At 37.9% G+C, this 20713-nt stretch overlaps 2 protein-coding genes across 7 annotated transcripts in view; one reads left to right on the top strand and one right to left on the bottom strand.

Annotated features, from left to right (window-relative positions):
- Window positions 1–20713, top strand: part of USP54 (ubiquitin specific peptidase 54) — a 119010-nt gene that overhangs the window by 28699 nt on the left and 69598 nt on the right. The window contains exon 1 of one of the 6 annotated variants that reach the window (XM_027593441.2): window positions 12279–12905. The exons of 4 other annotated variants lie outside the window; for them this stretch is intronic. The gene's annotated coding sequence lies outside the window, so the exon portion shown is untranslated. Of the gene's footprint in view, window positions 1–12278; window positions 12906–12935; window positions 12966–20713 lie in introns of those variants that run through there. One more of the 6 variants, XM_027593478.2, reaches the window with a different exon arrangement.
- Window positions 1270–10505, bottom strand: LOC113921989 (40S ribosomal protein S27-like). Its single transcript, XM_027593621.1, has 2 exons — window positions 10377–10505; window positions 1270–1602 (listed from the first exon to the last, which is right to left on the bottom strand). Exon 2 carries the CDS (start codon window positions 1523–1525, stop codon window positions 1343–1345), a length of 183 nt encoding a protein of 60 aa, XP_027449422.1. The 5' UTR covers window positions 1526–1602; window positions 10377–10505; the 3' UTR covers window positions 1270–1342.

Here is a 20713-nt window from a genome sequence, read left to right as displayed (position 1 = left end):
AGAGCAATATTTTCTAATGCATTTAAAATATACCAAATTTCTACTTACACAATTTATAGAGACTACATTATCATATAATGTAAGTATTATCATGCTGAATCTCAGAGAATCTTTGTTTCCTTCTTCTGATCTTAAGGATGAATAAGTTCTAATGTCCTCTAATTTGTCCTGTCTGTGCATAGGTACAGAGTACTTAATAAAAATGTAATATTCCCTAAACCAGTCTGTATTAAGATTTAATATCTATATCTATCTATCTTTCTATCTATCCATCTATATGTTATCCAAAATGTGTTTCTTGGTACAGTTTCCCACTCATCTTGATTCAGGGTGCTTTTAATTCTTTTTTTAAAATTTATTTTAATATATTTATTTTTTAAAGATTATTTATTTATTTATTTGACAGAGAGAGAGACAATGAGAGGGGGAACACAAGCAAGGGGAGTGGGAGAGGGAGAAGGAGGCTCCCTGCGGAACAGGGAGCCCGATGTGGGGCTCAATTCCAGGACCCTGGGATCATGACCTGAGCTGAAGGCAGACGCTTAACGACTGAGCCACCCAGGCGCCCCTGTTTATTGTTTGTTTTAAATAATGACAATTTAAAATAGTGACACCCACAAAACCAGTATCATTATTTAAAATGTTTAGTATAACCAGAACCCTGCTGAGAAATGTAAGATTATAAAATTCACAGAGTTTTTAATTCATTCATCAAATATTAATTAAACATCTAAAATATTCTAGGTACAACATTAAGCCCTGGGGACTCAAAGATTAATACAGCATGATACCTAACCTTAAGAAGCTTACAGCTTTGGGCGCCTGGGTGGCTCAGTCGCTTACAGCTTTTGGGGCAAGACACAACATTCATCAGATCACTAACAATGTATGGAGGTTAAGTTAGAGATTAATGCAATGCTATGGGGTGCTTACCAGGAGTGTGAGTTTAGCTTGGAGGCCTTCCTGGAGTGGGGTGGTGTCATGTGAAGGTGGGCATACATGCTTTGCAAACTATAAATATTATGCAAATAGAGGCAAGTATTATTGATACACAGTTAAAATAGTCTGAAGTGAAAAATGATTACTCATTTTTGCTAAGACTCATACTGCTCTTTCCTTGAATGGAGCTGCTGAAATACTACCTAGTGACTTGTGTTAAGGGAATGTCCAGAAAAAACAAAAACAAAAAAATTACTGGTGCATTTTACATAGAATTTAACTTTTAAATCATGTGGCCCAGTGCTATACACTGTAGATATTAAATAATGTATATTCAGTGACAGTTACAAACTTGGTCATTGCTTCCAAATAGTATTAAGACCTTAATTCCATCAGGGTGCTTTTAGTTTTGCTTCCATCTGAAGGAGCAGCCTTCTGTAAGCCTTGCTTTTCCTCCTATACACTGGCAAAGGACAGTGGAGAAGCCAACACACAAAACTACTGTTTGTGCATGGCTAAAGGTGGTGGTGATTTTGTAGCATCCTGGACACTTCACATCCATGAAGTAGGAGTTGGGGCTGTGCATCAGGCACTTCTTGTGCTTACTCTTTTCCTCCTCTGCGGATGGGTGGAGGAGGTCCTCTCATGGGGAGGTTGTCACCACTGGAAAGCAAACAACAACAACAACAACAACAAAAAACTTAACATTTTTATAATTTTTATCTAGGCTAGTTCTTATGAGACAGCATTTCACTGGGATATATCCTTTTTGGAGTAGTAAAGACACTAGAAATTATTTGCGTGAGATTTATTTTTTCTCTGCTATACAAAATTTTTTAAAAAAATATTTATTTATTTGAGAGAGAGACAGAGCATGTGCGGGGTGAGGGGCAGATGGAGAAGCAGACTCCCCGCTGAGCAGGGAGCCCTATGTGGGGCTTGATCCCAGGACCCTGAGATTATGACCTGAGCCAAAGGCAGATGCTTAACCATCTGAGCCACCCAGGCACCCCTGTTACACAATTTTTCATTTGCATGAGATTTTAAAAAATGCACTGCTGATTTTTATTAAGTGTCTATCCTTTTTTCATAAGCTTTAAAACACGTTTTGTTTTTTAGAACAGTTTTAGATTACCGAAAAATAGAGATGATAGTACAGAGTTCTATATATACTTCCTCATCCAGTTTTCATTATTATTAACATATTAGAGTAGATTTATTTCAGTTAATGAATCAATATTGATACGTTATTATTAACCACTTCAAATTTTTATCTAATGTCTTTTCTTTGTCCAGGGTCCCATCCAGGACACCACATTAATTTAGTAGTCATGTCTACTTAGGCTCTCTTGGCTGTCACAGACTTTCCTTGTTTTTGATGACCTTGATAGTTTTGAGGAGTCAAGTATTTTTAGGATGCTTCTCTTTTGGAATTTGTCTGATGTTGTTCTCATAATTATACTGAGGTTGTGGTTTTTGGGTGTGTTAACCTTAAAATAAAACAGCCTTACCAGCAAACAGTTTATTTTACCAGCAAAAATAGGTTTATTTGGGAATAACAGAATTGCAAAGCCATAAGCAAATCTCACAAAGGAGAGGAACATTATTTTATGGAGAAAGAGGAAGTTGGGAGGAGTTGTTTTGAACAAAAGTCCATTGGAGAAAAGCAAGAGTAGGGTGATTTTTCATTGCCTGAGTTGCAGAGTTAGTAGATTTTTTATATGAGATGCAATGTACATCTTTCTCTGTTGGGACCTGTAGTTGATGATTCTTTTCCAGTGATGATTCTTCAGTTGGATTTGTCATTCACAATTCCTCCTGTAATTGATATTGAGTGGTACAGCTCTGCCTTCCAGCCTCCCCTTCTAGCATCCAGATCCACTTTAATGAGGTTTCCCTTTTTTAATTTTCACAGGTGGAAGATCACAGAGATACAGTGCTATTCTTATCACATCATATCAAGGGTATATATTATCGACGTGATTTATCATTGTTGATAATGACCTTAATCACCTGGCTGAGGTTGACAGGTTTCTCCACTGAAGTTAGTCTCCCCCTTCCCATTTCCCATGCTGTACTTTTTTTTTAAGAGAGAGTGAGAATGTGGGGGAGGGAGAGAGAGAATACTAAGCTGGCTCCATGCCCAGTGCAGAGCCTGACCGGAGGCGTGCTGTCACGACCCTGAGATCATGACCTGAGCTGAATCAGGAGTTGGGTGCTTAAGTGACTGAGCTATCCAGGTGCCCCTCCATGCTGTAGTTTTTGAAGGGAGGTCTCCATGCACTTAAGGAGTGGGATTTATGGTCCCCATCCTTGCAGGTGGAGTATCTATATAAATTATTTGGAATTCTTCTGCAAGGGAAATTTGTTCTTCTCCATTTGTTTGTTTAATCATTTCCTTAGTATCAGTATAAACTCAGAGATATTTATTTTGTACTTTAGGTTATAATCACATTTGGCTTTTGGAAGCTCATTCAGTTAGTCTCCTGTGTCCCTTTGATATACCTCTGTAAATTTAGGATCTTTTTGTTTTTAGCATTTCCTTAGTTTCTGACATTACAAGATGCTCAGCTCATCTTGTGTATTTCCTGTCCCAGTCTTGGGATCAGCCATTTCTCCAAGAAACCTGGGTTTCTTTTGTTGGAGAGTGGTGTTAGAAACTAAGATCTTGTCTCTAGGTGTGCTTGTTACAACTGGGATTTCATTGATTCTAAGCATTCTCAGCTGACTGAATAAGTAAATATATGTATATATGCATACATACATATCTATAAATATTTCTAGATGTAACCATCTGTATTTTTACTAAGCTAAACACAAGTTCATATTCTAGCTCTAATCCCTTATCACATGGATCATTTTATTTAGCCTTTTCGTCCTGCTCATCTGTAATCTCCCATTCCAAAAGTGAGAAACCTTCTACCATCCACCATTCAGTTACCTAATTGTTCAGGTTCAGTAAACATGTATAGTGGTTTCAGAATTGTTAACCTGTACACCTGTGGGAAACAGCTTTATTAGCTAGAGTATAATGCTAATATGTGGTTCCCTGTGCTTTTAGTCTAACAGACTCCAGTGATTTCCAAATTATGTAGGTCAGTACCTTTATCCACTACCCTCTTCGGTATTGTTGTTTCATAGTTTTGTATATTTTTATTATGGCAAATTTCAAACATATACAAAAATAAGGAGACGAGTATAATGAACCACATGTACCCATCACCAGCCTCATGAAAATTATTAAAAACATAGTCAGTCGTGTTTTATCTGTACTCCCCCCTTACTCCCCCTAGTCAACATGTGATTATTTTGAAGTAAATCCCATGGTTATTTTGAAGTAAATCCTATATATATTATTTTCTCTGTAAATATTCCCAAATGAGACTTACCATAATTTAACCAGTCCCCTATTGACAGATAGTTTATATTTATTTATTTATCTAGCTAGTTAGCTAGCTATTTATTTTAAAAGGAGATCCTTTTTAAAAAGATTTTATTTATTTATTTGACAGAGAGAGACACAGCGAGAGAGGGAACATAGCAGGGGGAGTGGGAGAGAGAGAAGTGGGCTTCCTATGGAGCAGGGAGCCCAATGCGGGGCTCGATCCCAGGATCCTGGGATCATGACCTGAGCCGAAGGCAGACGCTTAACGACTGAGCCACCCAGGCACCCTGATAGTTTTTATTTATTACAAGTAGTGCAACTATAAATTTACATTTACATTTATCTTTGCAACTGCTGGGTAAATTTCTAGAAGTTGAATTGCTGAAACAGAGTTAGAAGCATTTAAAATTGAGAAATACTGCCAAATTTATTTTAATACCACCAAGAATAAATGAGAATTGTACCTTCATCTACACTGATTTTATCCAACTTTTAAATATTTGGCAATATGAGATCTGAAAAATGATATATGTATCTTCCTTTTGCATTTCTTTAATTATAAATGGATAGGACATTTTTCCTATCTTTAGTGGTCATCTGTTTTTTTCTGTGAACTGTACATTTAAATTCTTTGCTTGTTTAAGAAAAGGAAATAAGTTGTGACAAAGGTCTAATTTCCTTTCCTAAACCATTAATGCTGTGCTGTCATCTCTCTATTTTTCCTTATACCTAGTTCAGATCACCAACTCAGGAGTGGTATTTATGTCCCTTCAGTGAAGGTAAATAACTGCCCACTTTTTTTCTTCTGTCCTCTTTTCACCCACCAAAGATTCTTAGCTCTGTTTTCTGTGAATCCTGGATACCGTCAGATTGCTTATCAAACAGATGTGGGGTTTTTTTTTCAAGATTTTATTTATTTATTTGACAGAGAAAGAGATTGGGAGAGAGAGAGAGAGCACAAGCATGGGGAGCGTCAGGCAGAGGATGAGGGAGAAGCAGGCTCCCCACTGAGCAGAGAGAGCCCAGTGCTCTCTCCCCCAGGACCCGAGGGATCATGACCTGAGCTGAAGGCAGACACTTAACTACCTGAGCCACCCAGGTGCCCCTCAAACAGATGGTTTTAGGTCAGCTTCTGAGGGAGTACTCTAGGGAAATATGCCCAAGAAGCCACAGGAAGGATTTCTACAGACATGTGGGGGAATGTTTGTAATTGTTTAGCAAAGAATATGCCCAGAGAATATCACTTCGGCCTGCTTTGTTCATCTGTTCTGTCTTTCCACGCAAACATAAGACATGCACTCTGACTTTTGCTGCTGTGCCCTTTTGACGGTATTTTCAGCCTTATTTTTGTCAGAGTGAATTATCTGTCTCCATCTGCTTTGGACATAAGTGTAATCATAGTATTATTGTTGGTTTCTTGATTTAGGGAAATGGTGATTGCATTCTGTCCTGAATTAAATGACAACGTCAGAGTGTAAGAATGTACTGACAGACTGATTTTCTTTGCTTATGTATTCTTTAAAAACAACTGTTCAAAATCTCATACACACAGAAGTTGTTTGCCAAGCATTTGAAGCCATCTAGTTTACCAGGTGGCAGCTGCTGTTGTTTATTGGGACCTAATTTAAACCACAGACATGAAATAAAGAGTGTCCTTGTTTTTAAAAAGAGAAACTGTGATTTCTTAAAAAACAGCTTTGTTGAGATATAATTTACATACCAGACAAGTCACCCACTTAAAGTGTACAATTGAATGGTTTTTAATATATTCACTGAGTTGAAGAACCATCACCACAATCAATTTTAGAATATTTTTATAACCCTCAAAAGAAATGCTATGCCTGTTCTGGACATTTCATATAATTAGAATCATGCTGGTGGTCTTTTGTGATTGGCTACTTTCACGTAGCATACTTTCAAGGTTCATACATATTATAGCATATATCAGTACTTTATTCTGATGGCTTAATACTATTCCATTGTATGAATATACCATAATTTATCCATTCATAAGTTGGTATAAGTTTGGATTGTTTCCACTTTATTAAGAATAATGCCGTTATGCACATTTGTGTATAAGTTTTTGAACGAACATGTCTTAATTTCTCTTGGGTATATGGCTAGGAGTAGAATTGCTGGGTCATATTGTAATTCTATGTTTAATCTTTTAAGAATCTGCCAGACTCTTTTCTAAGGTGGCTGTACCATTTTACATTTCCACCGTAAGTGTAGGAGGTTTCAGATTTCTTCATATTCTTGCCAGCACTCATTATCTTTTTGATTATAGTCATCATAGTGAGTATGAAGAGGTATTTGAGAGAGAGTGAGCAAGAATGTGAGTTGGGGGAGGGGCAGAGGGAGAGGGAGGGAATCTCAAGCATACTCCCCACTGAGCATGGAGCCTGTCGCAGGGCTCGATCTCACCACCCTGATCATAAGCTGAGCTGAAACCAATCGTCGGACACTTAACCGACTGAGCCACCCAGGCACCTTGTGATTTTGATTTTGATTTTGTTGTTATTTAACTTGTGTTTAAAAACTATTATTAAAAATTATTAAAAAATACTTTTAAGTATACTTAAAATTATTATCATTATTAAAAAGTTTATTTTTTAGAAGAGTTTTAGGTTTATAGAAAAATTGAGCAGAGTGTAGAAAGAGTTCCTATTTGGTGCCCCTCCATAGTTTCTCCTATTATTAATTTTTTACATTAGTATAGTACACTTGTTACAATTAATGAACCAATATTGATATGTTGTTATTAACTGAAGTCCATAGTTTATTCAAATGTCTTCAGTTTTTACCTAATATCTTTTTTCAGTTCCAAGTTCCTATCTAAAATTCCACATTACAGGGGTGCCTGGGTGGTGCAGTTGGCTAAGTGTTGGACTCTTGGTTTTGGCTCAGGTTGTGATCTCAGTGTCATGAGATGGAGCCTTGCATCGGGCTCTGCACTTGGCGTGCAGTTTGTTTGGGATTCTCTCTTCCTCTGCCCCTCCTGCTTGTGCACTCTCTCTCTCAAATAATCTTTTAAAAAAAAAATTCCACATTACATTACTTGTCAGTTCTTTCTGGCTCCTCTTAGCTATAATGGTTTTGCATACTTTGATGTTTTTGATGATCTTGACAGTTATGAGGAGTACTGGTCAAGTATTTTGTAAGATGCCCCTCTGTTGGAATTTGTCTCATATTTTTTCATGATTGGACTGGGGTCGAGGTTTTTGAGTAGAAGATCACAGAGATACAGCGTCATTCTCATCATATCATATCAAGGGTATGTATTATTGATGTGATTTATCATTGTTGATACTGAGCTTGATCACCTGGCTAAGGCACTGGTTATCAGGTTTCTCCAGTGTAAAGTCACTCCTGTCTCTTTCCATCCTCTGTTGTTGAGCAGTTTTTCATGGCATTATCCATTTATATATCTTCTTTGGAGAAATATCTATTCAGATTCTTTTTAAATTGGGGTTTTAAAAGTTACCCATTTAGAATTTAGATTGTTTTTATTATTCAGTTGTAAGAATTCTTTATATATTCTTTACATATCCTAAATACAAGTCCCTTATATGTAATTTGCAAATATTTATTCCCATTCTTTGGGTTGTCTTATTAATTTTGATGAAGTCAAATTTATCTATTTTTTCTTTTCTTTTTCTTTAATTTAATTTTTTAAAAATGTATTTATTTGACAGCGCAAGTAGGCAGAGCAGCAGTCAGAGGGAGAGGGAGAAGCAGGCTCTCCACTGAGCAGGGAGCCTGACGGGGGGCTCGATTCCAGGACCCTGAGATCATGACCTGAGCTGAAGGCAGCTGCTTAATCGACTGAGCCACCCAGGCGCCCCTCTATTTTTCTTTTACTGCTTATGTCATGTCTAAGACTTTGCCTAACTCAACGTCATAAAGATAGATGCTTATATTTTCTTCTAAAAGTTTTATAGTTTTATTTCATTCCTTTGGATATTTGAGACCCCATTGTGAGTTAATTTTTACATGTGGTGTGCCACAGGATTCCAACTTCATTTTCTTGCATATGGATATCCAGTTGCCTCAATGCCATTTGTTAATGAGACTATTCTTTCCCCATTGAATTGTCCTGGCACAACCATTTGATATTTAAGGTTCAGTTGAACATAGGGAAAAATTTAGTGTGTACATCTTAACACATTATCAGTAACTCTACCCAAAATCAGTTGAAGTTTGCTGAAGTATGGCAGAAGTCTCAGAGGCTTTCATAACTGTTATGACCAAAAATAATTCAGGAAACAATATTGCCAAAAATATAAATTACTCTGCTGACATCTTACCACAACTGTAGACTCAATTTGGTTCCTTTTTTTCTTTTCCTTTTATTCGAGTATACTTGACACACAATGTTATATTAGTTTCAGGTGTACAACTTAGTGATTTAACAAGTTTTCACCACAAGTGTAGCTACCATCTGTCCTATTACATCAATATTACAATATCATTGGCTGTATTCCTTATGCTGTGCTTTTTATTGACTTATTTATTCCATAACTGGAAGCCTCCCTCTTCCCTTCACCCATTTTGCCCCACTCCCAGCAACCATCAGTTTGTTCTCTGTATTTATAGGTCCGATTCTGCTTTTCATTTGTTTATTCTTTTTTTTTTTTTTAGATTCTACTTATGAGTGGAATCATATGGTATTTGTCTTTTTCAGCTTGACTTATTTCATTTAGCACAATAGTGTCTAGGTCCATCCATTTTGTCTCACATGGCACAATCTCATTCTTTTTTATGGCTGTGTAATATTCCATTGCATACACACCACATTTTCCTTATCCATTCATCTACTGATGGACACAGGCTGCTTCCGTATATTGGCTATTGTAAAAAATGCTGCAATAAACATAGGGGTGCATATATCTTTTCAAATTAGGCTTTTTGTTTTCTTTGGGTAAATATGCAATAGTGGAATTAAGATTCTCTCTCTCCCTCTCCCTCTGTCCCTCCCCCCTCCCTGTCTCTCTCTCCCCCCCACTCTCTTTCTCCCCCCTCTCTAAAAACAAATGAATAAATAAAAGGGAATGACAGATTTATTTTTTTTACTTTCTGTGAGACTAGATTTTGATGATCCTACAGTGTACTTGAGAGATATTTCACATTCTTACTGCTTTCTAGGAGCTTTCAGTCTAATTTAAGAAAATTTAAGCCCTTGTTCTAGAGATATGTTGGCTAATATTCATAATAATAATGCTATTTGAAGTAATTTTTAGGATGCAAGATGTAATTTAATATATGAATTTAAATGATGATGATATTGGAGTAGTGGAAACCCAAATAAATGGTCTCTGACTGCCTTTCCTCTTTTGTTTTTATTTTTTGGTTTTTTGTTTGTTTGTTTTTGAGAGAAAGAGAGCATGTGCATGAGCAGGGGTTGGGAGGGGTAGAGGGAGAGGGAGAGAGAGAATCCCAAGCAGGCTCCACACCCAGCACTGGCTGGAGCCCACAGTGACCCCAGCTGAAATTAAGAGAATGACGCTTCCCCAGTGCCCCTTTCCTCTTTTTTTAAGAGTCCATTTGTGTGAGAAATACACAAGTTTTCTTGGATGGTTTTACTGCATAGGCCTGTGCTTAACAGCCAAAGTTTCTCCACAATGTGCCCTTAGAATCAGTTTTTTTTTTCCTTTTTTCTCTTTGTCTACAATATACCTCTTCTCAGTAATATGTATTTAAGTGAAATGATCGGATATTTAAGGTAAACACACTATTTATCAACACTGTGAATAAACTCAGAATAAAAACTAGATACAAATTAGCTGTATAGTTTTTCTTGTTTTTCATGGACTTTCCAGTATATTCTCCCTTAGAATATAGAGTCAAAAAGCTAGAATAGTTTTGGGGGATTCCTTGTTGACTAAGATCAATCTGTATCTTAGTTTCATTTTCTAAAACTCCAGTCTTACAGCTCTGAATTAAGCTCTTTTTTTTTTTTTTTTTCCTGTGAGCTATAACCCAGGGATCAAATGCTACTGTTTCTATGGGCTTCCACTTGATACAAAGCAGTCTCTACCCTGTTCCTCCTTACCTCAATCCTCCACAGTTTATTTAAAAGTCCAAAGACTTCCTCCCTACCCTCTGGAGTGCTAGAACCAAGAGGCTTTTATTTTCCAGTTTGGCTCCTACTCATCAGCTCTTGCTTTTACTGCCAACATCAGCATTATCATTAGCATCTCAGAAATAAAAACCAACAAAAATTGTTTTGCTTTGGGGTTACTCCAGGAGGGAGTCACCTTGGTTTTTCTCAGAGAAATTCTGTTTCTCTTTTATGACTTTAAGAGAATCAGAATGTTCTTTCATTAAATTGAACATTCTGCTGTGCCCTACCTCGCTTGCTAGTGGAGACCAATTATGAAAGGTTGTGGTATCAGACCAAGTAGGGACTTTTTAGCCTGTGTTCTTCCATTAAACCTGCCCCCACTCCCCATTTCTCTTGATTGCCTTATTCAAGTCTTAGAGGTAATTTCTCCCTGCTAATGATATTTATATATTTTTTTCTGAGGTCTTTGTCTCTTATGGTCAAAAGAAGGCTATTATATGTAATACTCCTTGCATAGTATTTGAACAATATGATGAGTTTTGTTAAAGTACAATTTTAAAAAGTACTGTTGTAACCAGTCATCCAGCTTTAGGATCCCAGGACATTTAAAAAAAATACATAAATAAACATGACTTCTGAAACCATATATATCACTTTCCCTCTTGACCTAGCAGTCATGCTCACAAAAACTCTCCTACGTGCAGTTTGACACTTATATAGCAGACATCTGTAGTTACTCTATTTTAGGTGGAGAGGCCCAGTGGTTGATGCAGGGTTGTCTCTATGTGAGACAGAATCTACTGTGCAGTCTTGAAAAGGAAATAAGAAATGTCAAGAAATAGGGGCATCTGTGTGGCTCAGTTGGTCAAGTGTCCAACTCTTGATCACAGCTCAGGTCTCAATCTCACAGTTGTGAGTTCAAGCCCCACTGGTCCAAGAAATAGTTATATACAAGGTGGATTATGATTATATAGAAGAGTTTTACATGAAGTATTTTCTGAGGGGCTTCAAAACAGATTACAATCTGTTAGGGTGAGATTTTCCTGTGGATCACCTCCCTTGCCTGGCTAATATATGAAAAGTCATTTATGTAGTTACATTGTAGCCAGGGTTGAAGATCTGTAACTCTTCCCCAATTACTCTAGTTTTATTTGATTAGCCCTACAACAAATGTATAACCATCACTGAAAGACTTGATTACAGAGCTTGACCTTGATATTTGTACATTCTTTTTTTTGCATTTAGCACTGATCAATAGAAATCCTGTATTTCACACTTTGGAATGACATCTCCACCCCCACCTACCACTAGGAGACCTGAGTTAGAATGCTAATGGTTAGCAAAAGAAAAGCAGTAGTATCTTATTTATTTATTTATTTTAATTTGGGCACTCTTACTGTTGTGAAAGGAGTACTTTACTTAATTAGTTTTGGGCAGTGCCTGAATCTGTTCAATTTTACCAATAAATCTTAATTAAATCTCATATTTTCTCTCACAACCTGTAGAAATACAACAGACCTTCATATTTGGCAGGGTTTCTGCTGATGAGTTTTTAAAATCAGTATGCTTATAAAACAACTCCTTTCAATAAAGTTGTTTTTTAACTGGGTGTAATACATAGAAGGGTGTGTGTTGGTCCTCTGGGGCCTTTGTGCCCTGCTTGCAAATGTAAGTTCTGGCCTGACTGATCACATGTTTGGAGTCAGGACTCTGCCGGCTGTTTGTTCTTGGTGATACAACTTGGCTTCTTCCCTGAGAGAGGGGTGGAGATCTTTCACTGTCCTTGCCTTTGGTTTTGGGAACCTTTGAGATCCCAAGCATTTTAGAATTGATTCTTGAATTCAAAAGCTCAGTTCACACAATAACTTTCTTGAAGAGTGTGTCTTGTTTAAGGAGGTGTTTTGCCTATTAAAGTGATATAATTTAAGTCAGACAGTCTTGGAATTCTGAGTTAAGGAATCAAACAATGACATTGTTTTGGTTATTCTCTAAAGTACTATGAATGTGTCTTCTAGTGCTCCTTTTGAGTGTAGTGCAAAGGACTGTTTTTTAGGGCTGGCCCTCTGTTTGGAAGCAGCTGCTGCTCTGCAGACTTCATTGTTACATTGCTGACCTTTGTCATCAGGAATGCCCCTAGAGAAAACGGCCTCCTAATTGTTTTTCTTAAGCCTCTATGAAGTTTGTGATATGTCCTTTCAACTTACTTTTGGTTACTTTCTTAAGTTTACTTTGTTTACATTTATTTGGAGGCCCCATCTTTTTAGCTTTATCATGAATTGTCAGTTCTGAGTTCCTGGTAGGTGGTAAAAAAGAATTGCCCTTTCCCTGTTGTCCTGTTCTGCAGGAAGCCTTTGTGGTTTAGATTCACAGTTTCCCATTGTTGCTAGCTGCAGTTGTCTCCTCCCTCTTGTACCCTTCCCTCCCCACAACTCAGGCTCTTCCCTTGGCCCTCCTCATTCCTGGATCCCTTGCCCCACAAATGCCCTTGGGATTGCTGGAGTTTGAACGTGCTGTCTGGTAAGTACTGTCCTTGTGGCAAAACTGCAAGTGGATGGAGGGATTTCGTCTTTGTGTCTGGTCAGTCTTTCTGAAGTGTTGCTTTTAATAGCAAAAGTTTAAACTTTGAAATTGAGGTTGTAAGACTCTTAACTTTGTGGAGGGCTCTGTCATACGACTGTTGTTTTTGCTCTACTCTCCTGTTTCAATTATTAAGGCTTTGGAAATTTGATTTTTATTATTGGTTTAAAAAAACATTCTTACAGATTTTCTTGAGCTCATTAACATTAAAGCAAATGTTATGGGTTTAATATTTTAAATTTCCTTCAAATGGAAGTATATTTGTGATGTTTTTCTATTTATTTTCAGTATTAACATGCTGATAAAAGTAATAATGAAGAAAAGATCTATTTTGTGGCTAAACTGGAAAGTAGCATTTGCTTCTAAAATCAGAATGATTATTTTTCCTCTCAGCAGAATGTTTTTGGCAAAATTCATTAAGATTTTAGTAATATGTTCTTAATTCTGGGAAATGGTTTGCTGAGTACTTCAGGATAACAGATGCTTCTGGGAATTATTTTTGGGGAAGTTAGATTTGTTCATTAGCTCCTGCTCCCTTGAGGTATGACATCTATAATGCTTTTGAAAGTAAAATATTTAATATTTAGTGTTCAGATTGAGTCAAATATCACCTTGATAATGGACTTTTTTATTTCTTTGGATTGTATGTTTTGATCCTCAACTAAGAAGCTGTACGTGTGCACACCTTTGCTTCTCCAAAAATATTGCTAATTAAAGTCATTTTTATGGTAGACAGTATGAGGGAAAACTTGTTCGTGGGATGTAATTGCTGTTCAATTGAGTCATTTATTCAAGTGATAGTTGCACTTATACAATAATGACTTCCTGAGTTTCTGTGATGTGGCAGGTGCTAGTTTCTGTGCTAAGTACTTTGCATTTACTTCTAATTCCCAGTACAACCCTGCCACAATAGGTAGCATTATCCCACTGGGATAATCCTCCCATCCAGTACTTACCAGACTGGGAAGCAGTCATGCATGGGCAGAAGGAACATGGATTTTTATTTTCTGCAAAATGAGAATAATCCCTATTTGGCAGATTAGTTGTGGGAATTAAAGGACATACCATGTGTATGGTGCCTAGCTCAGAGTTGGTGTTCTTTAAGTGGTGACTGCTATTACAATTTTATAGCTAAATAACTTGCTGAAGGTCTCTCAGTTTTGAGTATTAGAGCTAGGATTTGAACTGGCTCAAAACCTGGAGTCTGGTAGCCTGTTTTTGTTTGAGTATTGTGAAGGCTTTTAGAGTAGATTTCAGGGGATCCCTGCCCATTCCTCCATCTCCTGCCCCCATAGAGTTGGGGTTCTTTATAGATGCCGTTCTTTTCTTGGTATCTGTCACCTTCCCAGTCATGTGCTTATTAGTCTCTCATACTGGAGTTGCTTGTGCCATTCAGTACCAGTGTTCTCCTAGCAGTAATGAGTGCAGTCAGTGGCTTCCCTTCCTATTTTCCTCTTGTTGATAGAGCCATCATGGCTTCATAATTGTTTGTGCTGAAAGAATTTGGGTAGTGGTGTATTTATAATGATTCATAAATACTGCGTAGTTGCAATCAAGCACTTAACTTAAGAAACCTTAGGGGCTTAAAAAATTAAGGGAAAAAAATCTCTAGCTCTAAGTTATTGAGCCAGAGGATAATATAGAGCAACTTCATGCAACTCATAATTATCATTTTGCCTAATATAGTTGTCATTTTGGGGCCTAATTTAATTGCTGTGGATTCTCTTTCCTTTAACCCCTGCTGTTACTAGTTTGGTGCTATTAGCAGTGTGTTTGAGAAGGAACATTGTGTTAGTCCTTCTGGCCATAAAGTAGAGTATCTTTGTTCCACAGACCTTTTGGAAACAGAACGTGTGATTTAGGTATGATATGATTTAGACAGTAGATTCAGGGAAGAGACAGAAAGATGATTTATCATACTTATAACTGAGTTAATCTCTAAACTGAAAAATGTGTTTCACAAAGCTTAGTTATTCATTTATTCTTTTATTTAACAAGTATTGAGCATCTTTTGAGTGTAAGACAGTGTAACTTTCTATATTGTATTCTAATAAAGTACAGATATACTGGTTAAGTACTGATTAATGAAGTTCCTGGGAGGGAGGCAATATGTCCCAATTGGTAAGGAGCTGTATTTAGACAATTCTTTGGGAAACGATTTATTATAAATAACTACTCCTTCCTAATAGGGTGTGACTATCATTAGTCTCTATTTCTGTAAGTTGCCAGCAGAATGGCTTTTTCTTTTTTTTTAATTTTTTTACTGTTATGTTAATCACCATACATTACATCATTAGTTTTTGATGTAGTGTTCCATGATTCATTGTTTGTGCATAACACCCAGTGCTCCATGCAGAATGTGCCCTCTTTAATACCCATCACCAGGCTAACCCATCCCCCCACCCCCTCCCCTCTAGAACCCTCAGTTTGTTTTTCAGAGTCCATTGTCTCTCATGGTTCGTCTCCCCCTCCGACTTACTCCCCTTCATTCTTCCCCTCCTGCTATCTTCTTTTTCTTTTTTCTTAACATATGTTGCATTATTTGTTTCAGAAGTACAGATCTGTGATTCAACAGTCTTGCACAATTCACAGCGCTCACCATAGCACATACCCTCCCCAATGCCTATCACCCAGCCACCCCATCCCTCCCACCCCCCACCACTCCAGCAACACTCAGTTTGTTTCCTGAGATTAAGAATTCCTCATATCAGTGAGGTCATATGATACATGTCTTTCTCTGATTGACTTATTTCACTCAGCATAACACCCTCCAGTTCCATCCACGTCGTTGCAAATGGCAAGATCTCATTCCTTTTGATGACTGCATAATATTCCATTGTGTATATATACCACATCGTCTTTATCCATTCATCTGTCTATGGACATCTTGGCTCTTTCCACAGTTTGGCTATTGTGGACAGTGCTGCTATAAACATTGGGGTGCACGTACCCCTTTGGATCCCTACATTTGTATCTTTGTGGTAAATACCCAGTAGTGCAATTGCTGGATCGTATGGTAGCTCTATTTTCAACTGTTTGAGGAACCTCCATACTGTTTTCCAGAGTGGTTGCACCAACTTGCATTCCCACCAACAGGGTAGGAGGGTTCCCCTTTCTCCGCATCCCCGCCAACATCTGTCGTTTCCTGACTTGTTAATTTTAGCCATTCTGACTGGTGTGAGGTGGTATCTCATTGAGGTTTTGATTTGGATTTCCCTGATGCCGAGCAATGTTGAGCACTTTTTCATATGTCTGTTGGCCATTTGGATGTCTTCTTTGGAAAAATGTCTGTTCATGTCTTCTGCCCATTTCTTGATTGGATTATTTGTTCTTTGGGTGTTGAGTTTGATAAGTTCTTTATAGATTTTGGATCCTAGCCCTTTATCTGATAGGTCATTTGCAAATATTTTCTCCCATTCTGTCGGTTGTCTTTTGGTTTTGTGAACTGTTTCTTGTGCTGTGCAAAAGCTTTTTATCTTGATGAAATCCCAGTAGTTCATTTTTGCCCTTGCTTCCCTTGCCTTTGGCGATGTTTCTAGGAAGAAGTTTCTGTGGCTGAAGTCGAAGAGGTTGCTACCTGTGTTCTCCTTTAGGATTTTGATGGACTCCTGTCTCACGTTTAGGTCTTTCAACCATTTGGAGTCTATTTTTGTGTGTGGTGTAAGGAAATGGTCCAGTTTCATTCTTCTGCATGTAGCTGTCCAATTTTCCCAACACCATTTGTTGAAGAGACTGTCTTTTTTCCATTGGACATTCTTTCCTGCTTTGTCAAAGATGAGTTGACCATAGCGTTGAGGGTCCCTTTCTGGGCTCTCGATTCTGTTCCATTGATCTATGTGTCTGTTTTTGTGCCAGTACCATACTGTCTTGATGATGACAGCTTTGTAATAGAGCTGGAAGTCTGGAATTGTGATACCGCCAGCTTTGCTTTTCTTTTTCAACATTCCTCTGGCTATTCGGGGTCTCTTCTGGTTCCATACAAATTTGAGGATTATTTGTTCCATTTCTTTGAAAAAAGTGGATGGTATTTTGATGGGGATTGCATTGAATGTGTAGATTGCTCTAGGTAACATTGACATCTTCACAATGTTTGTTCTTCCAATCCATGAGCATGGAACGTTTTTCCATTTCTTTGTGTCTTCCTCAATTTCTTTCATGAGTATTTTATAGTTTTCTGAGTATAGATCCTTTGCCTCTTTGGTTAAATTTATTCCTAGGTATCTCATGGTTTTGGGTGCAATTGTAAATGGGATCGACTCCTTGATTTGTCTCTCTTCTGTCTTGTTGTTGGTGTATAGGAATGCCACTGATTTCTGTGCATTGATTTTATATCCTGCTACTTTACTGAATTCCTGTATGAGTTCTAGCAGTTTTGGGGTGGAGTCTTTTGGGTTTTCCACATACAGTATCATATCATCTGCAAAGAGTGAGAGTTTGACTTCCTCTTTGCTGATTTGGATGCCTTTGATTTCTTTTTGTTGTCTGATTGCTGTGGCTAGGACTTCTAATACTATGTTGAATAGCAGTTGTGATAGTGGACATCGCTGCCGCGTTCCTGACCTTAGGGGAAAGCTCTCAGCTTTTCCCCATTGAGAATGATATTCGCTGTAGGTTTTTCATATGGCTTTTATGATATTGAGGTATGTACCCTCTATCCCTATACTCTGAAGAATTTTGATCAAGAAAGGATGCTGTACTTTGTCAAATGCCTTTTCAGCAGAATGGCTTTTTCAAACAGGTTTGCTGAGTGGAAAGGATTACTTGTATTAGGTGGGATTGGGAAGATGGGAGTGGGAAAGGAAGTAATATTCCTTTTTTTTTTAAGATTTTATTTATTTGACACAGAGAGAGAGCACAAGCAGGGGGTGAGTGGCAGGCAGAGGGAGAGGGAGAAGCAGGCTTCCTGCTGAGCAGGGAGCCCGATGTGGGACTCGATCCCAGGACCCCGGGATCATGACCTGAGCCGAAGGCAGACACTTAACCATATGAGCCACCCAGGCGCCGAAGGGAGTAATAGTCCTTATTGAGCAAAATGCTGGGCATATACACAGAACACGTCTTTTTTTGTGTTTTAAGGGATTAGCGGTAGATGAGGTTGGAAACTGTACATGGGTTAAGATTATAGAAGGCCATTTAAGGCCAAGGAGTTTTGACTGTATTTTGTCACTGAAGTTTTCTAAGCTAAACAGTGATTGAACAGAGTTTGCTTTTGGTAGTGTTTTATAGACAGAATTAGAAAGGTAAAAATAGTTTGGAAGTTATTACAGTAGTCTAGGTAAATTGTATTGAGAATATATTATTTTTAGATTACATTTGCCCTCATTTTGATATGGCTTTGGATTTGTGCTATCAATTACAGTTTAATGTCATAGAATTTTTACATTAAGTTTATGTGTGTGTGTTTGTGTAAGAGAGAAAGGAAGAAGGAAAGAGAGAGGTATAGGGATGGCCAATTATGATGATTTACTTTTTTTTAAACTGAACTCTATGCCCAATGTGGAGCTTGAACTCATGACCCTGAGATCAAGAGTTGCATGCTCTACCAACTGAGGCAGCCAGGCGCCCCCTCCAGCCATCATAGTCAGAGCTCCTATTTTGTACTGTCCCTAAGTATTTTGCCTGTATAATTTTGTTGAATACTCTCAACAGACCACATTTACTGTAGGTAGTAAATGATCTGAAAGTGATGGAGCAGGTTTGGAATGTAGATTCATCTTATTCTTTATCATCATCATCAAAGCATTTATGCCTCACTAATACCAGGTACTGGGCTAATTATACATGTATACATTATCCTCATAACAATCCCATGACTTAGGTGTTATTTATTAATCCCATTTTACTGATGAGGTACCTGAGACTTCAATAACTGAGTCAATAACTTGGTTATGATGTTGTTAGTTGTTAGATGGTGGAGTCCAGACCTGTTCTACCTTGCTAACCCTGGATCCCTAAGTAGTATAATTCACATTGTATTTCCTGGGAATGGTACCCCTTGAATCTCCATTGTGAGCATGGTGTTTCCTGAGGCTATGCAATGTAGTTGGCCCTGCAGAGGCTGCACTTTTATTTATTTATTTATTTATTAAAAGATTTTGTTTATTTGACAGAGAGAGAGAGACAGCAAGAAAGGGAACACAAGCAGGGGGAGTGGGACAGGGAGAAGCAGGCTTCCCGCTGAGCAGGGAGCCCGATACGGGGCTTGATCTCAGGACCGTGGGATCATGACCTGAGCCGAAGGCAGAAGCTTAATGACTGAGCCACCAGGCACCCCACTATGTTCTTTTTATTATCATGCTGCCTCCCTCAGAAGTCAGTAAATTATCTATACAGCTTTCGATCCTTATAAGGATGGACAATGTAGCCTGCAACTGTTAGTTCCTAGTTTGTCAGTTATAACAAAGTGAAACATGTCTTGTCGCTCTTTTATTTTCTTCCTAACTGGTTTTGGAAAATTTGTTGTAAATGACAGTTTTCTGAGTTCTTATAAAAGGAAAAATAAGGCTTTCTATCTTTTATCAGCATACAGTTCTTCTTCTTGTACATGATGTAATAATTTGAAACTGCCAAAGTCTAATCCTCAGGAAATTGTTTGAGTTGAGTAACTGTATTCACTGGGGAGTTTGAGATAACCAGCCCATAAACCAACAAATAGCTTAACCTTTTTTATGGTTGTAGATGCTTATCTCTCTCTATTTTCAAGCTTGAATCAGAAGCAAATATTGATTCAACTGATATAGTCTCCATTAGAAAAAATATGCAATATCTCAAGCTAGCTATGGACATTTTAGGGGCTCTTTTACTTAAGGAAAGTCAGAATTTATTGGGGTGTTGGAATTGGTTGTCCTAGGTACTTATCCCTTCAAACAAAAAGTTTTCTCTTTCAATTAAAGTTTCAGTGATTCAGTGCCTATTATATTCAACCTCTGTGTAAAAAGATGCCCTTAAGGAATATATGTTGATAGTCCATGTACACAAATAACTGTAACATGAGGGAGGATGGGAATGCTCCACATGTGCTAAGAGCACAGAAGAGGATGAAATGAGTGAAAATGGAAAGGTGGGAGAGGGAGAGAATCTGGGAGGGCTTTTTTTTTTTTAAGATTTTATTTATTTATTTGAGAGAGAGCATGACCAGGGGGAGAGGCAGATGAAGAGAGAGAGCAGACTCCCCCTGAGCAGGGAGCCCAATGCGGGACTTGATCCCAGGACTCTGGGAGAGCAGACTCCCCACTGAGCAGGAAGCCCAATGCAGGACTTGATCCCAGGACTCTGGGATCATGACCTGAGCCGAAGACAGACGTGCAACCGACTGAGCCACCCAGGCATCTCCTGGGAAGGCTTTTGATGCAGTTTTTACTTGAAGCATACTTATGATTTTTAACAAGAAGAAATGGATAGGAAAGGCACTGCTTCTGGAGGCAATATTAGAGCCAAGGCACCGAGGAAGTAGAGTACAGAGCGTATCATTATACAGAAAAGAGTCCAGCTTACCTGGAGTGGAAGATGAGTGAGGGGCACATAATAGGTGCTCAGTGAAATGTCTGATCAATAAATGAGTGAATAGAAGTTGTGGCTGAAAATGGTGGTAAGATCTAATTTCAAACTTTGTGCAGGCACCAGACATATTGAATTCAATCTATAAATGAAAGTTAATTTTATACTGGCAGAATATGTGAATTATAGAAATATGCAGTATAAAAATCACAATCATGAGCATGAGTCAATAAGGAAAAAATGCTGTCAAA

Source organism: Zalophus californianus, chromosome 15 (assembly GCF_009762305.2).
Source record: "Zalophus californianus isolate mZalCal1 chromosome 15, mZalCal1.pri.v2, whole genome shotgun sequence".
NCBI classification, from domain to species: Eukaryota; Metazoa; Chordata; class Mammalia; order Carnivora; family Otariidae; genus Zalophus; species Zalophus californianus.
The sequence above is the reverse complement of the archived record's forward strand: the minus strand, read 5'-3'. Positions and strand labels throughout refer to the sequence as shown.

Coding starts and splice junctions, on each gene's coding strand:
- LOC113921989 (XM_027593621.1), bottom strand. CDS start 1,525: ATGCACAGCCCCAACTCCTACTTCATGGATGTGAAGTGTCCAGGATGC.